Raw genomic sequence first — 22996 nt, 5'->3', positions numbered from 1 at the left:
TATTGTTTTTTTTTTTTTTTTTTTTGCATTCCTTAAATTAACTCTATGCAACGAATCTTCTCGTGGCTTGATCTTCGCATTCACCGAAGTGCTTGATCGGTTCAACAGCGACAGCGTTAAAGGAGGAGGAGGAGGAGGAGGAGGAGGAGGAATAGATGGAAAGGCAGGGAGGTTAACTAGCCAGTTCTCAGACCGGCTGGCTACCCTGACAGCGTTAAAATTACACACGAAAGAGTGCGTGATTGGCCGCTTAAGTATTCAAAACCCGACGAAAGCATTCCTGAAGCGCACGAGGCCTACGAACGCTCAGCTCTCTTCGCTTTAGAATGTGGGGCGCGCGGTTTGTCCATGGCCACCAAGCCGTGGCGCGACCAGCGAAAGCTCTTGGTCATCCTTAGCTTTCACCTCTTGGCGCGGGCCGCAAGGTTCACGGTCCTTCAGTGGTCCTCAATCCTTGACACTCGTCGACCGCGGTGGTTTTTCACTGCATGCACTGTATAGCTATACGCATACGCTGCGCTCACGTCATTATGCGCTGCAGCACCCCTGCTATGCGCGTTATAGATACAATAAGCGTGTATCAGAGGCCCTCTTTCGCAACATTGTGCACGGGCACGCGTCTGAGAGGCTAGCTGCAGCCGGCTCAGCTTGAAATGGAGCGTTGAGCCGTGGAGCGACCGCTTTGTGCAATTTGATACGGGCACCCGCCGATTAACGATCGGATAATGGGCGCACTCTACTATATACCAAGCGCGTATACGCCTTCTCGACGAACCCGCTGACTTGAACGCGGCATTTTATTCATTGCTGCAGAGCGCGGCTTCAATCGTAGGTTAGGCGCGCGTATACCTTGTATAGCGATGCCAGGCGGTATCCGCTAACGACATCACGCGGCAGGTGAAATTGTATCTATAGGGGACCCGACCCAGTCACGACGACGCGTCCCGTTGATTAACGATTATATCGGCCGGCGATGAAAGGGAGCGATACTTGAGACACCAGGGTGCAGGCCACTTTGATAGTCGGATTCATGGCAGTTATGGTTTAAGTTCTCGCGGGCTTCTATGGCATGCGACGGTCTGCGGTGTTTCGTTTCAGTTTTTTTTTTTTTTTATTGCCTGCAGTGCGTGCATTTAAAGTCTGAAACTTGAACGTCCCGATAAAATAAGCGAGCGCTTGAGGCGTGAAAAATTGTCCCAGCACAGTAACTGCAGGTTTGCCAGTGAGGTGTCGCGAAGAATCCGGTACCGTTGAATTCATTAATCACGACCTGCTTATGACTGAACGACGAGCGGCTGCGTAATGATCAGGCAGAGCGTAAGTGATGATGTTGGCTGCGCATTTACATTTCATTATTAATGCCTTCGAAGAAATTGTAATGTATTCGCAGTGAGGGGATTGTCCCAAGCGTCGCCTGCCACGAAAAGGGTTCGTTGACTTAAGAAAATGTGGGCCGGATATCGAGGAAGACTATTGTTTGAGACGACATGTTGGGTATAGTGACGAACAACGTCTGGTGATGAACAATATATAGTGACGAGCCACACACACACACACACACACACACGCACACACACACACACACACACACACACACACACACACACACACACACACACACACACACACACACACACACACACACACACACACACACACACACACACACACACACACACACACACACACACACACACACACACACACACACACACACGCGCGCGCGCGCGCGCGCGCACGCACGCACACTTAATTTCGTGAGGTCGGATACCATTCATAGTTTCTCGTCGAATCATCTAGTAAGGAGAAAGGCAGCATGATATGCAAGAAACTATTCGCATGCACACATACGAGCTCGACTAGACGATACTACCGATACTTATCACACGTTGCCACACTGTCCATTAAATTCCAACGTGCTTTAATTGGTTGACCGCCAGTACTCCTCATTATATCTAACAATGTGCATATTCGCTTCTCTGGTGTAAAATATAATGCAGCTTGACGAACTGTCGCCCGCGGACAGTTCCCTTCGTTTCGTTACCTCCTTTTTCGTTTACAACACCATGCGTTGTGCGCCGGTCGACTTCTCTTCGCATTGATCACTTATCCTTAACCTAGAAGCGTCCTATGGTTTAGAAGCGTCCTAAGTTGCTGGCTTAGAAGCATCCTTAACCTAGAAGCGGCCTAAGGTGCAAAGAGTATGAAACAGAACATACTTCACCGCTGTCACAACTTTTTAGCTTAGGACAGTTTATCTACAGTTGAGCACTAAGCACGCTCATCACAGCGGTAGATAACTCTATCACTTACTGACTTACTTTGTTTCGTAAATCAAGCTGCTCTTGAGTTTATCATCTATTTATTTTTTGTTTATTTCACTCTATGAAAGCGTGATAGTTCATAGTGCGGTGAATATACGACAAAAACACTCGAGGTAGAAGAAGGCATGATGAGTATTAAGCGTCACACGGAGAGTTCAGGAGGAGGGGAAGATAACCCAGACCCGCATCCTGCCGCAGGCATGCTGTGACGGTCGACTGCGATAATAAAAGTGCTCATCTGGATGTACATCGGTATTTTTTTGCCGGATAAAGGATATGTATATAGCCGTACTTGTGACTTGGACGGATAGATTTACACGAGTCGCCAAAGCCCAGCGTCGTATCTGGAAGTTCAGTCACAGGTTACCTCGGCAAAGCCCACGAAGAGAAAGCAAAAAAAGAAACTAAGATGCTGACTCAAACATCTCCAACTAAAACATCCGTTGTCGACGTCAATCATACTTTGCCGTGGTTGGGCACTTCAGAGAGCAAGTACGCAGCATGCTATGCCAGTGATAACGGCCTGATCACTAGAATTCGTACTAGTTCGATCGTATGAGGTGCGAACGGGCCGATTCAGGTATGAAACCAAAACCACGACGCAGGCTGAGATACTATAAAATTCGACATCAGTATACGTCGAGTGGCGCAGGGTTCTCTCTCTAAGTCGCGACACCTCGTCTCTAGCGAAGAACTCCAGTCGCCAACAATCAGGACAGGGTGACAACTCGTCCCGACGTTTCGGTTCTTCTCGAGCCCCATCACTTTACTGCCAACGCGAAAACTTGACGCGGGGCCCGCGTCAAGCTGGCGCGTGCCCCGCGCGATGCCCTCCGCATCGGCACTTCTTCACCGAGGTGGCCGACGGGGAGCATAGCGCACCGCCAACTCCCGCCGGCGCGGTCGACGGGACGCTTATCGAAACCATCGTCCCGTCCGCACCCTTTCCGCCAGCACCGCTCGCGGCACGGCACCTTCCTTCTGCTGCGCTGCTCGCTGCTTCTGTCGCCGCCGATGCCGCGCGCTAACCTTAACCCTGAAGAGTCGCTTTCTCTCCTTTCTGCTTCGGGATAACGGCCCGCAGTCGTGCAATGGGGTGGGGGGGGAGGGCCGAGGTTGAGGAGACCGAGAGACGCGAACGAGTAACCGCCGGCGCTCGCAAACCTCCTCGCCGCATCGGCCGTGGCGGTGTGACGGTGGTGGCGGCGGCGGCACCGGTCAGGTACGCCACTCTATCGCTTACGCGAGCGTACCGCTCTCGCTCTCTTTCCGTACGACTCTCACCCTATCTCACTCTCTCTCTCTCTCCGCCGTTTCTTGCTGCCTCTTCCACATCGCTGTGCGTGTGCGAGTGCCCTTCTGCTTCTTCTTTTTCTTGGCCGGCTCTCCTCACCACCAGCGACGGTGTTGCGCGCACACGCACGCACGCAGCCACCAAAGCCTCCTCGCCCCTTTCCTTCCGGCCCTCCAGTCTTTCCGGCTGGAAAGACCCCTTTCACGGCAGCAGCAGCAGCAGCAGCAGCAGCGGCGGCCACAAGTTAAACAACACCGGGCCGCACCGGCGAACCAGGACCAGTCTGACGCGAACAGCAGACGCGGACGGGTGGTGTTTTGCCTTCCAACCCTGGATTCGTTGCCGATCGATCAGCACTGCAGCGACGGTAGCCGCTGGTGTGGAGAGTAACCAGTCGGGGTCCACCTGAACCGACGCCGAGAGACAACCGAGAGTTTCTTCTCCGACGACGACGAGGGAGTCAGCTGCCTCCGCTCCATCTCCCTTAAGCATCCCCGGAGGACCTGCCGTGATCCCTGTTCTCTCCTCCCGATCCGCGCGCCAGTGGTGTTTGCGCGGAATTCGACGACGTCGTCGCAGTTTGTGACCGTAGTAGGGAATCGCCCCTCGGCGAGAGACTCGTTCTTCACGTGAGACCGAAACGCGACAGCACCTGCCAAGATGTACCTCAGGTGTAAGTACACGTTTTTCCTTTGGTTTCTTTTTTTTTGTTTCTTTTTTTTTATTTCGCGTCAGATCCCATTTGTCATTTTGTGTCGTTGTGTTTGCCTTTCTTTTTCAGTTTGTTAGTTTCTGTTTTCCACTTTTTTGGCGTCTAGGGCGTAGCGTCAGGTTAACTGAACAGTTCATGCTTACGGCATCATGTTATTTAGGCAAATTGGCGCTTACTCCTGGCTATGACGGTATCGGCTGATCTCGAGGGCAGCCCGCTCGTTTTTTCTGACTGGTCGTTCATTCTAAGCCTAGAGAAAACAAGGTACCTCCGACATACCACACTCGTGCCGGTCTTCCAAACAGTGACTCTATTTTTTTCTTCTTTTTCTTTCTGTTTACGCCTTCTCCCGTTCTAACCTTCATGCCTGGCACAAACCCACGTGAGGTATTGGCCATGACGCCAGCGACGTTCGGGTATCAGATGGCACGCGTCCTACTTCTTGTTAATTCATTTCCATTGCTTTCTCAAGTTCACAAACGGATACAATACTTGTACCAGCCCTTATCTACACAACTGTAAGCATTTTTGTTTTTTGCTCTTCGATACATCATGCGGATAGATGCGTCACCCGTCGCATCCCTCCGCAGAGCGGTGAAGTCTATCACTGGCAAGGTGTCTTCACCCCAGCGATTACTCGTGACCTTGCGACAAAAAAACTGAAAAATAACAAGGGATAAGCCTTGAACGAATGCTCCGGACCGATATTAGAAGCTACAGACGTCCTGGTGTGCGTGCGTTTCAATGATGCCAGAAGCGGCCGACGAGGCAACGAAGCGCGCTTTTTTTTTTTTTTTAAAGTCGTTTTTTCACTGCCCGCCTGTCTCGCTCAATCAGATAACACGCTGAACGTAAAAGCTCAGCGTCGCTTGCAGACGCGCGTGCCGGCGTCGATCTGTTTGTTTCTCACCGCGGAATGCGGAGACGTGCCCGTTCAATGCCTGCGAGAGATCTGGATGTCCTCAGCTGCCGTTGTCGAGGCTAGCGCCAGTCATTTCTCGTACCACTCGCAAAGCGCACCGCGCGGAATGGCCCCCATTGACCTTTTGCTTCTTCTTCCGTGATACGCGAGCGGGAATGCGCTTCTGCTTGCGTCTGTGCCAATATTTGGAACTCTATCGAGCTGTCGCTGTGCGTCTGGGACAGGATTAACGCTGATACGATGCGGCTTAGCGCGTGCCGTTTCTTCCAGTATACGCTTTTTGTCGTAGGAATGTCGTTGGCTTCGTATACCATGGCCTCGCAAAAGGAAATCAATAAGAAAAAGTTGTTGGCAGTCTTCTCGTCGAAACATTGCCGTCAGGAAAACATTCAAGCATTGCTCTTACGCGAAACGCCCCCGGTACTTAGCTTGTACTCTTGGCATACTAAGTAACGCTTAGAAGCGCTCATTCCGGAGATATTGAGCTCGCATTGTTTTTGTTGTGAAGTCGGTGACCTTTGTCAGGGGCTCGGGCACTATGCTCCCGTCTTTATGAATTGCCTTTTGATGGCTTCGTTTTGGAATGCTTGTTATATGTGTGCAATCACTCATGGGGGAAAAGGTGGAAATGCGAGTAACGTCGGCGGTCACTCCCTGACTTAGTAATGACGCTTCGTTGCATAGCGCGCTATTGCTGCAGCAAAGCCCCCTTTACAATGTGAACTTTGTGGCGTTCGTATCGCAATTTTCCTCGCTCAGGCTGGATGTCTTTATTTATACAAAAAAAGTTAAATAGCCCACTATTATGTGCATTTCTTATTCTAATAGTGGTCACAGTTATTCTGAGGTGCATAATCTCGTCAAGTGACTATAAGGTATAATACAAGTGTATGTGTGTTCGGTAACACAAACATATGTCATATATCTTAATCTTTTTGGCTTTGCCTTATGCCAGGAGGAAGCGGCTACGCACATTTCATGACGTGACGCATGGGTAAATTTTTTCTGTGTCGTTGTGAAAGTAAAAAAAAAATTAACCGACTTGTTTCCTTTTAGCGAACCATTGGACATCCGATTTGAGCGCATTGGTCTCCCTTGAGTGTCTTGTTTAACGTTGTGTAATAGGTAATCGTTACTTCCAGTGAACATATCAGGGTGAAGAGCTCTTGCTTTATTGTGAAAAGGAATTATACGCCGATGCAGTCGCTGCGAATGCTGAGATTGAGGCTTTGAGAAGAGATGCGGGTTGCACAAGTTACCGAATGCTTTCACCCCCGAAACTGCAATTGTAGGGTATTTTGCGTTAGACTGTTTCCATTATCCACAATGTTCTCAGTTTGTAAAGAAAACGAATTCAGCTCATATCCACAGCGAAAATTCGGCATGTATACCAAGGTATTCAGACAGGGGAATATGATTCGCTAGCAGGCGTTCCGTAGCGTGCCTTATCGTTAATTATTATTATTATAATTTCCTCGGCATTTCTAGAAGGCGTTTGTATTAAGAGGCATTTGCTAGCTCATTTCATATTGCTTTTGGTGCTCGTGCGAAATAACGCTTACTGTGAGTATCCCTTGCTCTCGACGTGGCAAAAAAAACAACAACAACAAAAGAATCAACAAAGAAAGGACGTACAATTTAAAGCCACGTATCGAGTTCTTCACCGACTCAAGTGGTCTAATAGAAACATCGTCCGCTTGGCTCCAACATGCTATTCGCAACCATCCGGGAAAGCGACTACACACACGCCTCACATATACACAAGGCTCAAAAAACTTTCGAAGGTGATCAGCCGCTCCGTGTTACAGCTTTATTTTTTTCCTCGCTTCAATGCCGTAGTTGCTTTCGCGTCGGCTGCTTTCGCAGTAATGTCTCGCCGACCGCTGCAGTCTTCGTCGAGGCGCCGCGAAGACTACGCGGTTTCTTTCTTTTCTTTTGCTTTGCCCTATAACGTTCTTTCTTTTTTTCTTACTCTGGCGGCCAAGGTCCGCTCTCCTTACCTTCATTTCTTCTTTTTTCTTTACACGCGATGCCGATCTCCGCGTAAGGCTGCAGGCTAACCCTCAAAGCAGTATAGTACACCGTGATGCCCTGTGGACTGAACCGTCCTGCGACGACCAAGCACGCTTAGTATCCAGCTCGGTTATACCGGCTGCAGCAGTAGCTGCAGAAGGAGCAGTCTTGTTGGCAGTCGGACGGGGGAGTCACCGCGCTGAATTCATAACAAGCGTAGCGCGCGCTGCCGCCGCCACCGATGCGTTTATTTACTTATTTTTTCTTGCGTCTCTCCTTTCGCTCTCGCTCGCTCGTGTTCCGTCTTCTCTCATCCTCCGTATATACCAAAGCCAAGTGCGTAACGCCACCGCTGAAGGTTGGGATTGTGGCGGGACTTTATACGGAGCTCCGTGATCCGGGGTCGCGCGTCTTTTTTTTTTTTTTTTTTTCTGCCAGAACAGCTGCGCCTGCATGCACCGTAAGCCGATTTACACCCTTAGGAGTGTCCGTCGTCTATGACTCCCTCTCTTACTGGTGTAAAAGTGGGAGTTACGGGTCGATTTGTACTCTTAAGCACCCTTTTGGGTGTAAATCGGTTTGCTGTGCGGGATTGTGTTGGCTGAATTTTGCTGTATGGCTCGACCCAAATTTAGAGACGTTGGCTTTTCTAGCAGCTTGAATCGACGTCGCCAAAGAGGATCCCTGTCTCCTTGTCTCGGCTTGAGTGCCATCACTTTGGTGTATATGGCTGCAGGAGGGCGTTCTTGAACTGTCGATCAGGTCGTTCAGCGTGCCCCAGGCACTCGTGTATTTCCTCTGGAAGCTTATATTCTTTTCATAGTCGCATTTTAAGACACTAACCTCACCTAACCTAACCAAATGAAATTCTAGGAGAGGACAACTCCTTGAGTACAAGCTTTCTTTCTCTCTCTCTCTCTCTTTTTTTTCGTTAGAGGACGATTGTAAATGATAATCATCACATCTCTCACACCTTCCGAATAGCATTCTGCGGCCGAGTGTAATGTCGCGGCCTCGACTCCCGGCCGCGGTAGCCGCATTCCGCGAACAATGGAATGTAAAAACGCAACTTGTACTGAGCTTATGGCGCACATTAATGGAACTTTGCTAACAAAAAAAAAAATAATCCACACCGTTATTAATCCTCAATCTGGGCGTCTGTCATGAGTGCCTAAGGCCTGTGTAGCTTCGGGGCGTTAAAATGAATCAATAAATCAATCAATTAATCAATCAAATTTCAAATCACGCTACATCAAATGACAACTCACTCTAGGTGATTTTTTTTATCTTCTCGAGAAAGGTTTGAAGCGACCTAGAACCAGAGTCCAAGACGAAGCAGTAGGCTCGCTTAAAACGAATCAGAACGTAATTTCGTTCGTCTTGCGATGGCACGCGTTACACCTATTACGGCGCAGCGTGTTTTACCAGTGACTGTTTGTCTTGACTGCATGTTGTTATATGCGGTACACGATGCGGCGTAGATTCATTTGCGAGGCACGTGGAATTCGCGCGCGCTAGGGTTTACCCGCATCGCCGACGAGGCGCAACCAATGGCTGGCCGTGAAATCCGGGTGGGGCCGGTGTTCGTATTCAGTCAGCCGCGGCTGTACGCGTGGGCATGCGCAATGACTCGCATGCGAGATGCGACGAAAGGAGTCAGACTGACGGCGCCTTGGATTCGTTGAGCTGACGTGGCTTTACATAGCGCGAACTTGTTGTGCATGTCAGTCTCGTACCTTTCCAAGACAGCTAGCATAAATAGCTCGACTTTTTTTTAGCTTTACTTTCTCTATAAGCACCGGCTAGCACGGTAACTCTCGTATGATACTTCTTTCCTTTTTTTTATTTGAGTACTCGTTGGAGCGCAGACAGGATGCTACATCTTTCTGACTTGTACTCTGTCCATGTAATGGCCATCGTTTTAAAAAAAGTCTTGGCTAACTCAATCGCTTCAGGTTGTGGTTGAGTCAAAATGCTAATGAGTAGCTGAGTGCAGTGGCAGAACACCTAGTGCAAGCTGATCATCGCAATGCGAATGGTTAGTTAAACTCGAATCCTGGCGTCGCAGTCCGGAAATCCCGTGAACTGCGGTTTCTTCATATTTAAAAATCTTGCGATTCGGTCGTGAACGAACACGTCAGAGGGTACCGATGGAGCCTGAATAATGCTATAGTTACAACATCCGCGCTTTCAGAAATGGGTAGTTGGAGAAACACTGTGTTGTAGTTACGAAACAAGTATAGTTAAACCAAGTACGTTTACCTATGTAGGACAAGCTTCCTTTCTTTTTGCGTTATTCGCTTAGCTTTCCGTAATAGAACCTTATATGGTCGTCCACAGTGTGGAAAGAGACAGCTCGTTAGTATTTAGTCAGTGAGAAATATTAGGGGATCAGATGGGCTCGATATTTTGTTCGTAACAACCATATGAAAAATCGGTGGGGAAAGCCAGAAAAGGCATCGGGGAGATTAATTATGTTAAATATTTAAATGTAGATATAAAAAGCGAAATATAAATGGAGGGGGCGAAAAGATAAACTTGCCGCAGACGGGTGTCAAACCAGCTACTTCCGCATAACGCGTGCGGTGACATTACCCATAAAGCTACCGTGGCAGCCATCCTACTGTCCACTTTCGTGGCTATTTGTGTACGCGTACAAGTTTAGACCCGGGAGTGTTAGTTAGCCAGCACCGTTCACGGCCATAGCAGCGGATGTATGCGCTCATAACAGCATCAATTTGACACGAAGGCTTGCCCGGGCTAATCTTCCGCTAACATACAAGTGTGCTAACATAACAAAAGCGTAATGCCAGCCTTCTTATGTCGCCCAGAGAAGAGGAAATGTTCAAGTCGAACCGCGCACTGAATACTAATGGCAGTGTTTAGCCGACGCGCGGAGGATTGACGTCTTGGAGGCGCGAGTTAGAGACGGGTTGGCGGAACGACTCTATTTTGCGCGGTTCGCGCATATCAAACGGCACACGACTCTCTACGAGTCGTATCCCCATCTTTCTTCCTCCGCAACGCGCTCGCGTTGAAGCACGGTAGCCCCCAAAACGTGTATACCACAGCTCACCGTCGCGTCACGCCCAGAAAAAAAAGAAAAGATAATAATGAATGAAGGAAGCGCTGCGACGCGGCGCCTACCTACTCGTCCGTCACAAAAGGCTCGGCATCGGCGCCTCGGCCGATGACGGACAGCGATACGAGAGGGGGTGAGAGGCGCCGCTTCACACAACGCCCCCTGTCCGAAGCGCGCGCTCGCTTCGGTGGGTGTCTCGCGCGCTACGGGAGCCCACCATTCTTTTCTAGGGCGTGTTTCCGGGCAGCCCGGCACTTAACCTTGGCTCCCTTCTTCGGGTGGCGCTGCTGCTGCTGCTGCTGCGAGTGGCAACCACCGCCCGCGGAGTTGGAAGCCGACTCTTCCGTTGGCCATTGGCGAGGACGTCGTCGCGCCGTTTCAGCGGCGGTCACGGGCAGAGCCCGCCGCCGGCTAACGGAACGGGCGGCCCGCTCGGTCTTTACGCCTTTTGTGCTCGTAAAGCGGCCAGCTACACGGAAGACGTTTACGGCGTATGTTTAATCTCACAGGGCCTACGGCGCGTTGAGCGCGCTGTGATGCCCGGCCGAGAGCTGTCCACTGTATAGTTACAGAATAAAGCAAAGTGACCGTCGTTAAACGGAAAGGGAGGGGCGTTCCTATACCGTGATGGACGGTGCAGTTATCGCGCGGCGTAAGATGTGGAGGCAAATAGCGGAAGGAGCAGTGACACAACGTTGTACTGTTTATTATGCTTGTCTAATTGCTTTGTGGGTAATTTGAGCGTGGCATCGTTGCACTTTCTTCCCCGAAAAAAAAAATCGAAGGCGGGAGAGGAGGCGGAGAGGGGAGAGAGGAAGTAAGCCAGAATTTTCCGTTACTCGGCATGCGCTTTCTTTCGCTGTTCGACACTCCCGCTGAGCGCGACAGTGCGTACAAAGGCGCGCGGTTTCCTGCACACTGGGACGCGACGACAAGGCCAGTGATGTTTGTTAGCCTCTGCTAGCTGCACACCCGCTGAGTCTTCCCATTGGTCAGTCCTTCCTGATAACGCTCTGCTCTCGGGCGTCGCTAGGAGGGGACGTGTAGACCTATTCTCCTCCTATCCTTTGTCGTCGCCCGAGCGGGTGGTCGCGGGTGCGCTTGCTTCAGGAAGGGAGCAGCGCGGAAATAGGTCCCTTTGCCTTTGTGTTTCTGAACGGCTCGGCGCCTATGCGTCGCCTAAAGCTTTGGTGGATAACACCTTTCTTTTCTGTTTATTCGTGTTTTCTTCAGCGCGATACATCGCTCGTGTGCACGTGCATGTCCCCGGGTGCTATAGGCAGGTCCGGACCCTCTCTGGCTTTCTTGGGTTTGTGTGTGTTATTTCACTATATACTTTGCACAGAAGCCGCGGCAACTTCTAGAGTCCGAGTAAAGGGCTGGTTTCGTGGACTTTTCGGTAACTTTCCCAAAAATAAATCCTCGTGGAAACTGTCAGAGTTCTTCCTTTCGCTTATTCTTGTCTCTATTTCTTTCTTTCTTTTTTTGTCTTGTAGGTGTATGGTAGCGACGCGTCAGGAATCGGACGTTTGTTCGAAGTCGTCCCGGGTCAGTCTCACCCGTGAGGAACGTTAGCACAGCTGAGCGAAACGCTAGTGCAAGGGAGTTCTTTTCTTTTCCCCCTCTGTATTCCTCTGACTGTGTGTTTCAGCAATTCATATAGATACCGTGATCGCCCAAGTATCACAAAGGGCTTTGAAGGCTAGTATAACATCGAATAACGGGAAAACTGCTGCGGCATCAACATAACGTGCAAGCCGTCACACACACTCGCGGTTGCACGGCTAACTAGCACAACTGACCTCACCTGTTTAGCTGCCCGCTTAGAATCCGATATCTCGGCATTAATCCCGTGGACGGCCCGATGTAGCTCCTTGTACGAGGTGACGCAAGTCTCCGTTCTGGGCGTGTCGCTATCACCTTGCGACGTCAGTCCCGTCTAAGGGGGACGCGTTAGGCGCCTTGTTATCCTTGTTCAGCTGGACTAACGTAACGAGTCGGTGTAAAAGTCCGTTACTCTAATCACAGCCTTTCGTATACCGCACTTCTCAGTTCCGGAAATACCCACCAGTACGGGCCATAAACCTTACGAGCTGTTCGTCGCAGTCCAAGCTGACGTCGTTAAAAGCAAACACGCGGCAGCCCTGTCAAGACCTGATCGACAGCTGAGAAAGTGTGCCAGAGCGAGATGAATAAACAAAAAGGAAAAAAAAGAACAACAACGAACACGGGCTCTACATATCGGCGAAAACGCCACGCAGCAACACGACACACATGGAAACGTAGTGACCACATTGTTTTTCTTTCATTCTTTTTTTTTTTTTTTTTTTTTTGGCGTCGCCTTTGGAAATATGGATAGTCGCCAGCTACCCTAATGTCCATTCCGCTGAAAGCACACGTCGACCTGCGGCACATATAAAATGGAATGACAATAATCAATCTATATTCGATGTATTCCACGCAAGTTTGCGAAAGCCGCCGGTTCATTTGCCTCAATGAGCTCATTTTTTAAGCTAGCGTTGTCATGCTTTAATCATTGACAAATTGTTCGTTTATGGAGAACGGTTGGCGACAAAACAGCCACCAATCTTTCGGACCACATCCAAATTAAGTAAACGCATCAGTAACAGCAACTGCGTAGCCGCAGCAGAAGCACGACGACACCAACCATCGGGACGACTAAGTCCGAAATATAAATGAAATAAGAAAGAAAGAAAGAAAGAAAGAAAGAAAGAAGGAAGGAAAGAAAGAAAGAAGGAAAGAAGGAAAGAAGAAAAGAAAGATAGAAAGAAAGAAAGAAAGAAAGAAGACGTGAGGGCGAGTGGGCGGGAGGTGACCGAAGTGGCGCCCGCCCACTCTCCTGCTTAGCGATTGCTAATGACAGAGACCTGGCCACTGTCTCCCACTGGCATGCCATCGTCGCGAGTGATTGCAGCGGCGTGTGGCTGCGTGCCGATGCCACTTAGGGAAATGTACTCGGCTCCAGGCGAGAGTGGCTGGCCAGGCGACATCACAGCGGCGGCGACAAGGTCGCGCCATCCGAGAGAACGCACGAAGCGGACTGGCCACCAGCGTGCTGCACGGAGTTCGCCTCTGTCTCTGTGGAGGAACTCTGCGCAACTTGCCCATTTTTTTTTACGCCCTGCAGTCTGTCCCGTCATATGGCTCGCTCTATACCACGCGTGGAATGTGTGTGGAGCCGGCCAAGCTCGCGACTGAATCGTACGTTTGCGTGCAGAGGGTGGCGGCAGCAATATATAATTAGTTATAGCGAGATTAAGATGTGCTGCACTAGCAGGCAGGTGCGCGCATAACCCGTAGCATGCGTCATCTTGTGTCTCCGTCTTGTGTCTCCGTCTTCGTCTGGGCGCGCTGAGCATTTTAATCACAAATGCGAACCAACTATATAAAGTCCGCCACCATGCATTAGCATATAAAGTTATAACGGTGTTCTGGTATTGTAGCTATAAAGTGGTAGTGCTAGTAGCAGAAACACAAGAAATGGTAGTATATTAGCGCTACTAATGATCTACTGCGATCTATACGTCCCGGATGTACAACTCGTCTAATGGGACATGCCGCATAGAGGGCTACGGATTAACTTTGACCAGCCTTCGCCTAAAAGCGAAGTTTCTGCTTTGCGCTGGAATACGGAATTGCGCTCAGACGCATGCCACATGAGACGCATTGACTGGCAGTCGTATCAACAGTATGTAGCGGCAGTATCAGCAGCAGTACAGGCGTGCCAGCAAGCGCTGTATTATACTGATAATCCTGGCAGCAGCATTATCGGCAATAGTAGAAGTAGAAATCGTGGAGTCGATCGCTTTCGACGCAGCTCCCTCTTCGCCTATCGGGCCGCGCGCCTGTTGCAGCAAGTCCGCTTTGTGTGTACACGCGTGGACGTTTGTGTACGCACCTGTCACGAATGCCATCGACATGTCCGCGAAGCGGAGACCAGCAGGCTAGCACAGCACGGATCACTGACTTGGCACCGTTGTCGCGATGTGTCACGTAACGGAAGCAAGGTGACGGGCAGACTGGCAGAGAAGTGGGGTGTGGCTAATGTGACGTCCGCTTTCCCCTCGTTAGCGTACACACGTCGAGTAAATGGGCGCGTCTCTTTCTTTCTTGCGTTGTTGATATTGTCGTTGCTTTTTTCCACCCCTACGTTATCCCTCGGTGTATGCGGCAAGCGGAGAGTTCAAAGCTGTTTTGTATCGTTCTAAAGAAATACTCTTTGAGAATCACGAAGGTATTGCTATGTGCCGTCGCGCGGGAGTTATAAAAAAGAAAAAAAAGATAAACCAAACGTGGATTTGTGTTCTTTAGGAAGCTTTACGCTTTACAGCTTTAGGAAGCTTTACAACAGTTTAAGACCTCGTCTCAAACCGATCGTTTCTTAATTTATAAGTCATTTCGCACCTCTATAGCAAAAACGATCAGCTCGACTAATGGTCGTCGCATGCATTAATTATTGCTCGACTATTGTGTTTGTGATGTCCTTTATTACCTGCATCCACGACGATTATGGCCGTTCGACTACCTACAGTCAAGCTATTCGAACTGTACGCGACAGTTTCTTATGTTACATAAGGTAACCAGCCCCAGACTAAAAACATATCAGCCAGTAATAGAGCGCGCGGTTCGCTTTATGTAACGAAACTGCAACGCAACGCACTTGCGCTCCGAGTGCATGGATTCGTGACCCTGCCTTTAAGAGAGAGAGCCGGCGGCGTTGCACTCGAAGACGTTTCGCAAAGCAAGACAAACGACTTTGGAAGCCGCCGGCAGTATACGAAGCGGCGCAGCGACCTTAACGCTTCCGAGCCTGTCCTGTCGTAAGACAGCCTTCGACTGGCACGAATCTGCGCAGAATCTATAAGACCATGCAGGAAGTGCAGTGTTTGCGCACATCCTAATTAGAGGAGTACCACGTGGATTTAGCACCGCTATCGATAGACTCAGACGGCTGTCTTCCCCATAAAAAAAAATGAAATAAATATGACGAATACCGCGTACTCAAGCTAACACTGATCCACGCGATCGATAGCAAGCTCTGAAGTGAAAGGCGTCTGGTAATAGCGCCTCCATTTAGCGCTGCTCTAGCCTCCGGGCACCTTTACCGCCAGTGAAGCACAGTATACCAGCAGCAGGTGCGTCCAAGAAAAAAAGAAAGGAAACAAGAACGAAGAAAAACTTCTTATTTCGGCCCTGACAGGCGAAGAAGAAAATAAATGCGAATGATAAAAAAGGAAGTGCCATGGGGCATAAGCCCTGCATAACGATGATCACGCGAAGGTTTTCACGCTTCTATTGAGCACAAGGCGGATAATCCGCTTATTATGCCTCCTGTATAGGCGCGATGACATAACGCTCCCAGCCCTATCCTTAAAATAGGCAGTGGGAGCTTCGGCCGACGCGCGCCAAAAGATTGTGAGTTTGTGATAAGCGACCGGAATCACTTCCGCTTATTTTGACAGGCCCGCAATTGAGAGCCACCACTGAGTCCGGTCGTATAATGCTGCGAGAAAACAGAAAGAAGTCAAAGGAGGCAGCATTTTGCTTCTGCGGCGCGCAGCAACGTGGTGGCGGCAGCGGCGGTGGACCTTCACGAGCAACAGGATCCTTTGTGCGTGCGTGCGTGTGTAATTCAGGCTTTGCCGTTTTTGGAGGCCATGCGCCGGACTGGGCGCCACCGTTCTCAGAGGCCACCCGCCGTCGCCGCCCGCCGCTCTCTTATGTAATGCCCGGTAATCGAAAAGAGAGGGGGCACACCCCGAGGGGCCGGAAAGATTGATGCCGAGCCGCATGCGTGTGCACCGCTCCAGCCAGTCAGTCCGAGCGTGCGTTCGTGCGCAGTGCGTGTCGAGAGCTCTGTCTATATCTCTGGGGAGGCCACCGGCGCCACTGCGGTTTCAAGGTCCCACATTGCGGAGGAGTTCACGCCGCACTGTGTGTGTGAAGGTCTATATCTGGAGGCACGAGACAGGAAAGTATATACAAAAAAAGAAATGAAGAAGAAGAAAACAAAAAGGGAAAAAGAAAGTTTGGGTTTCAGAGCTGCTTTGGAAGGGTGGGGCCATCCAATCCTCACATTTCTTGAAAAATATATCTGATTACGCGCTCTTGGCAAAAAAAAAAAAGTTGACAATCGCGTAGATTGCGCTGAGAAAAGATTATGAAAAGTGCGAAACGCCGGGTCGAGAAAGGAGAGATAAATGTTTTGGTGAGAAGCAAGTCTAAACGAAGGTGAACGGGGCCTATATATCTCGTGGCATCGCACTATAGTCTGCGTTATATCATAGACGCGCAGATCGTAATCTGCAGAGTTCACTGGATAACGAAGTTACCTTGATGGACATTCGGAACCGATAGCTCTTTCGGTCAAGCAGCGTTTTGCCCGCGGCGCTGTGAGAGTTGCGCACAGCTCAGCGTGCTGACCGCCTCGCTTACACATATTTGCGGTGATGAATTTAGAAGTCGAGGCGAGCCTTATAGTGATGCGTGTGCATGCCTACTTAGTGCGTATGAAGTGACTATAGTGAGTGGTGCGTAAACTCGTCATGATTCAAGGTGCGGATTTCTCGATCGCTGTAACTACCGGTACAGTTCCGTTACAGTATACTAGCCTTTTGTCTTACGATGTACTCTATCTGTCTTCGTGCTCATATAGATGCAAGCTCGTGCTAGCCTGCGGACAAGGCGCACGATAATGACTCGTGCACTCAACCCGCGCACAAAGAGCCACCGCCCACGTACGGTATACCTCGCGATCGGTCATTTGCTGACGCAGTGTATAATACTATGCAACAGTGAGACTTGCATGGGAACGCGGAAAAAGGACACCGCGCTGTGCATAGCTTCGGGGGGAGCGCAGCGTGCACCCTTGACCAACCTATATAGGCTGTGGGACTGCCCCTGCTTATTGCATCGTCGTCCTTCGCGTTGCCTTGCATATCCGGCAGGTATTACATATAGCAACGCAGCCGCTGTATGTATATATGCTTTTTTGGCTCGCATGCGGGCGCTGGGTATACGCAGGCTATATTTAACGTGTTCGTAGGCGTAGCCAGATATGTATCGACGGGCCCGATTTAAGGTGACAAGCCGCCCATATACACGGCCGAGCGCGAGCATACACCCTCCCTTGTTGGCTCGCTGGCTTTATAGCTTTCCGCGCTGGCTTCGCAGTGTGAGAGGCCCACACATTGCGGAAACGATGTTCTTGGGCTCAGGGCAGACGGCCACGGCCGTGTATGTGCTTGTTGTTCGGTGTCGCAATCACCATATTTGTTTTGTTGCTGTTTCGCTGTTCGTCATCTATAGCCAGGCGACAAGTCCGTTGGCCATCTTGGGAGGAGTTCAAGAAAAAGATACCGCGGCCGAGCGCGTGTTTGCGTTTTTATCACTCGCGGCCAGATGACACGATTGCGGACGCCGTTATGCACACCGCTTCTGGCGCCACCTCTGCCCAAAGGCGCGAGTGTTTAACGCGTGGTGGAGGACGTTTCGCTCTATTCCAAATGATGCAACACGAGGAAATATTTATGCTTATTTTTCTCGGGTATCGCCGCCGTCGTCGTCGGTGGCATGGCTGATTGGAATCAGCGCGCTCGCGATGCAAGCAACAGCTTTCAAGAGTGCGATATTTGCGCTAGAGCCGCGCCGTTCTCTTTCATTAGTCTACTGCCGCTTCAAGTAGCACGCCTTCATTTGCGAATTTCGCTTCTTCCTTGTGCGTAAAAGATGCCAGTGCTGCTCGTGCCTGACGTCAAAGTGGTCGCTAATTGCACCGTCTATACGCAAGAACGTATACAGCGGGTGAAATTGGCAGTGCAGATGGGTCTCGTGTGTATATAGTTGAAGAGGAACGTGGCAGACTCCAGAATCGTGGCGTTGCAACTACCAGTGTTCACTTTCTGAAGGCTTAGTCTACGCCCATCATTATAAGTCACCACTGTAGGAATCATTCGAGTATGGAGAAGCATCTTTCTTTGCGTGTATCACTGCATAACTTTATAAGTGGAACGGAAGGCTGCAGTGTCGAGAGTATTAGGGTGTAAGCGCTCCTCAAGGAATTTTACTTTTGGTCCCCATAACTACGTGGACGAAGAATCTCTCGACGCTTTGCCGCGGTTAGCTTCAAGGATTGGTGCGTGGCACACCAGCAGGGTCCACTGAGACGAATCAGAAACGTTAACGACAGCCATCTTCATTAACGTAATCACGCTTTGATAGCCTTGTCGAACGCTATTCTGGCAGCATTCCGCCAACACGTCCTACCACAAGCCCAGGCTTCAGCGTATATATAGCAGAGAAAAAAAAAAAAACCGACAAGGGAGAAACACGTGTTCGCATTCACTTTCCTCAGCGCGACATTCCGCTATTTCCGGATGCCTCCGCTATTTACGGACTGCAGCCGCTTGTAAAGCGCTTTCGACAGGCGCTATCGGTTGAATCGAGAGCACTTCGCCGTCAGCGTTGACCGTTTCACTCAGCGGCGGAATTCGCGGGCCGCCTCGGGCAAGGTCCATTCCGGCATACCTCTTATGTATACCGCGTCCCTCGTTCGCGCCAACGCATTATCCGCCGCTTCAGTACGTCCAGGTTTTTCTATAACCCCAGCGATCTCTGCTGGATGGTGTACGGGTGCTTTCTTCGATCGATCACAACGCTCAGCATCTTAGCTCTTCGTCCATTCCCCTCTGGCTCCCCTGAAAGTTTGACGCATTTGCAGCCGTATATATACATAAAAGTGCGGCGCGGCTGTCTCAGTGCTAGATTTAATGAGTCACGCTTCGTCGCTTATGTTCTCACGTTGCGACGCATCTGTGTCTTTGTGCGAGTTGTCGGTGGGTTGGAGGGGGGGGGGGGGATGAGTGCTAATCGGTTTTTGGCGGACAATGAACGCGGGCGTATACCATCCACGCCTGCGTACAGGTACTCGGAAGGTATTAAGGGTGTTCGGTGAACGATGATCGCCTCGTCCATTAGTTCGGCTTGGCCGAGAGGTGAGAAAAACACGACGTATATAGTATATAGCTCTTCACTTCATCGTTCATGGAGAGAATTATTTCCTGTGGTTGGGGGGGTCAACTCCTGAAGGGTGATGAGCTCGTGGCGTATATAATATCGAGTCCGAAACACGACACGCGAGGTCGACCTTGACACGCCGTTTTACCGAGCCCACGTCGTGCCTGCCGCATTAGCTCCGTGATGGTGCGCGTAATACGGGGCCTATATTGCATATGATTGGACTGCGCCGGCGCTGCATTATGCAACTGCTTTTTCGCCTCGGCGCAGCAGAAAAGCGACACGACCGTCGCTCTCGATTTTATTGCGGCTGAGAATTAACTCTCTATGGGTTCGGGGATGTGCCGGCTATTTGCGGTTTCTGCTGACATGTCTGCTCAAGAGCTCGATGATGTTCTCTGCACGCCTTTATATAGCTACGATAGCTGCTGCTTGGACAAGCCACGGAAGAACGTAGTTCGGCGAGGTTATAAGCTCACAGGCATACGGGCTTCTCCCATAGGCTTGCATACGACTGACGTAGCGAACACAAGAGGCAGGAATCGAAGTGCACAGAGGCAGGAAAGCTTGCGTACTGATAAAGGAAACATTCGCGAGGACAGGTGTACGTCTCTAGTGTTTTGGCAGCACTTCGCCTGCGTTCGGAAAGGCGGCAGCGGGGACGCTTCTTTAATGCAACCCATTAAGGAGGCGAATTGCTTGTCGCACCTTTGTCACCGTGCCATGTCCGTAGCGTTCAAATCACTCATTTCTTTTTCCACGCTTGCAGGGCCAACTAACGGCCGTTAATGCAATATGTAAGAATAGGCAACAAACGCGTCACAACAACTTCGAGAAGTTGCTTCTCAGCCAGGGACGCTTAACCGTCGTTGTAGACGAAATGAACATTCCGCACGAGGAATGTTTATAAACCGGTGACTAGTAATAATGTAAGTTATAATCAAGAGCCAACGCATCGCCAGCCCGGTCTTTGGCAGCGGGTACTGGAATCCTTTTTTTTTTTTTTTTTCACACGCTCACCTTAAGCAATGTTGCGAGAGTGGGGCCACGCCGATGGGCATACATAAACTTGTGCGGCGGAATGGTGATCGCGCGGCGAACCGCGACTTCCCCATGTTATGTTCTCAGGCGACGCACGCTCACCTACGACGTGGCACAAAAGAAGAAGAAAAGAAATAAAAAAAAAAGAAAAGCTGGCTCCGGGCCAACCGGACAAAACGACCGCCGTTGTGCAACACAATAAAAGCCGAGCAACGTCGTGAAACCGCATCGGGTGCTGGCGTCTTCCCTCTGATTCTCGCTGCCGAAGTGGCATGTCACCCGAACGGTTATCACCTGCCCTGCGAGAACGAATTGCCGCTGCTGCTCAAGATTACAGCACGCGTTATATCTGAACGACCCGAAACACCCTTACAGAGAGGAACGCCAGGGGTCGTTGTCGTCTTTCCTCACTGCCTTCTTCTTCTTCCGCTGCTGCTGCAGCTGTAGTTGTCGTTGCTGTTGCCTTGTTTAATTTGCACGCTTAAGCACGGCGGCAACAGTCGTAAACGTGCCCCCCCCCCCCCCCCCTTCTCCCCCCGCTGACTTCAGAAGACATTAGGGGTACCACGGGCTATTATGCGTCACTCGGTCCCGCTTGCCTCTGCGCGTCTATGACTTTCTTGCTCTTTTCGCTCTTTTTTTTTTTTTTTTAATGCAGCCTTCCCATCCTCTCGCTTCGTAGCTTCGGATGACGTGTCGACGAGCGGAGCGGGGCAAAGAACGGCACGCGAACGAGCGTGAAACGTTTTTTTGCTGACGCCGCCGACCTTTGGCAGCCTGCCAAATGATCCGGAGGTCGTTAGTCAGGGAAACAATGATCTCTCTCTCTTCCTCGCGATGGAACTTGGCTCTGTTTTCACTTTGTGTTTGTTGCTCTGCGAGGAAAGAGAGCCGGGCGTTCTCCTTATAGGCGCTTCCTATAAGCGGGAAAAACCTCAAGTATGCGGTCGCCAACCGCGCTCCGGCTTTCTGCCGCCCACGGGCTCAATCTCGCGTATACCCTTTTTTGTCTAAGCGTTCCGCGATCCGTGCAAGCCTATTTGAGACGGGTATTAAAGTAGGCGTGACGCTGAATCAACTCTCGAGTAGAACGTATCCTAACATGCTCATAATTGGTAGTTACCAGCTGTCACGCCCATTGCCAACTTCGCATTTGCTACGGAATCGTATACTTCCGTTGTACGAGGAGATTCAAGCGAAGTCAGGAGCAAGTTGGAATTCGAGCAACTCTAGTCACAGCCGCAAGTACACACCGTGACTGCTGACTCACTGTTGCGCTTCAATTTGATATACGCAGATATCCCCGCGAGGAATATGTCAGGTCGAGAACGGCGCGCTTGCAGGTCTTGCGTAAACGTTCTGCCGTTATTTGCTCAGGCGTTAAGTGTATAGTTGACGTTTCTCTATTCAGGTTTCACGATACAGTCGGACCCGGATATATCGAATCTGAAGGGGATCACAAAATAGCTCAATATATAGGTGATTCGACATTATACAAACATTTTTAGGGGGATTTTACTGCCTTTCGTTATACGCAATAATTTCTTTATATGCAGTTTCGATATATCCGGGTTTGACTGTATGTCTATTGACCCACCTTCTAAAAGTGATGCGGCATACTTTTGTAGGGTTATTGTTTTTATTCGTACAGCAAGCAAACAATTCATCTTCTGCTCACTTTTCAAGCTACCGTGTGAGGAGTCGTTTTTATACGAACGCCTCCGGGCCTGTTCACGCATCGCCGTCTCAGGTTTTCCCTTTCTTCCAAGCGTCGAGCGATGTTTCGCTTTTTTCCGCGCCTTGGCTTCTCGCGTGTGCGCGGTGGCTCGTAACTACGTATCTCTTCGGGCGCGTGCTTGACCCACTCGCGCGAGCTTGCGCCCGCGCGTACTTTCAGGGTCGCGATGGCCACTGAACAGCAAACGGCTTCGCCGCGCCGCTCCGGTCAGCTGCACCGCATCCTTCGGTGTAATGCGCGCGCGCCCCGCCGGACGCGCTTTGACTCCTTCTTGCAGCACAGCCTTCCGCCACGACACCGCAACCGTTAGTATCCCCTACAGCCGGGAAGGTGGCTTCACGCACACTTAGGCCTCCGTTCGGTCAGTTGCGTGCACTGAGGCGGCAGCTGAGACAATGTTTTTTTCCGACCCAAAGAAAGTAAACTTGCATATTTGCGATGCTATACACGCGAGTAAATACAGACAGTTCGCTGCGATACGTGAGGGACTAATATGCGTCGTCGTACGCATAACGTATAAATCGGGCTTCAACCGGGACTAGTTGGTGCCGTATCATTCGGTTTCTTGCGCGTTTTTCAACGCAAAATACAGAAACAAAAACGCATAGTTCGTTTTTTTTTTGTCGTTTTCTTTGTGTTTTGTGTGGAAAGCAGCCAGGGTGGGGGGGAGAGAGTGAACAATGCACGCGGCATGTTAACATAGGGGCTTTTACTGATCCTAATTAAACCACACGAAACACCTTTCATGGGATATATAGACAGCGCGCGTAAATTTGCGCGCAGGAGCGATCTTCCGTATGCCTTTAAATTATCAGCAGCGACTCTGCTTGCGTG

General features: G+C 50.3%; 1 protein-coding gene across 1 annotated transcript in view; it reads left to right on the top strand.

Annotated features, from left to right (window-relative positions):
• The first annotated feature begins 3424 nt into the window (after positions 1–3424).
• LOC119450586 (CD151 antigen-like) overlaps positions 3425–22996 on the top strand; it is a 48770-nt gene continuing 29198 nt past the window's right edge. Inside the window, exon 1 of the mRNA XM_037714093.2 lies at positions 3425–4291. Within this exon, the coding sequence (XP_037570021.1) occupies positions 4279–4291 (13 nt within the window). The 5' untranslated portion in view covers positions 3425–4278. The remainder of the gene's footprint in view (positions 4292–22996) is intronic.

Source organism: Dermacentor silvarum, chromosome 4 (assembly GCF_013339745.2).
Source record: "Dermacentor silvarum isolate Dsil-2018 chromosome 4, BIME_Dsil_1.4, whole genome shotgun sequence".
Taxonomy (NCBI): Eukaryota; Metazoa; Arthropoda; class Arachnida; order Ixodida; family Ixodidae; genus Dermacentor; species Dermacentor silvarum.
The sequence above is the reverse complement of the archived record's forward strand: the minus strand, read 5'-3'. Positions and strand labels throughout refer to the sequence as shown.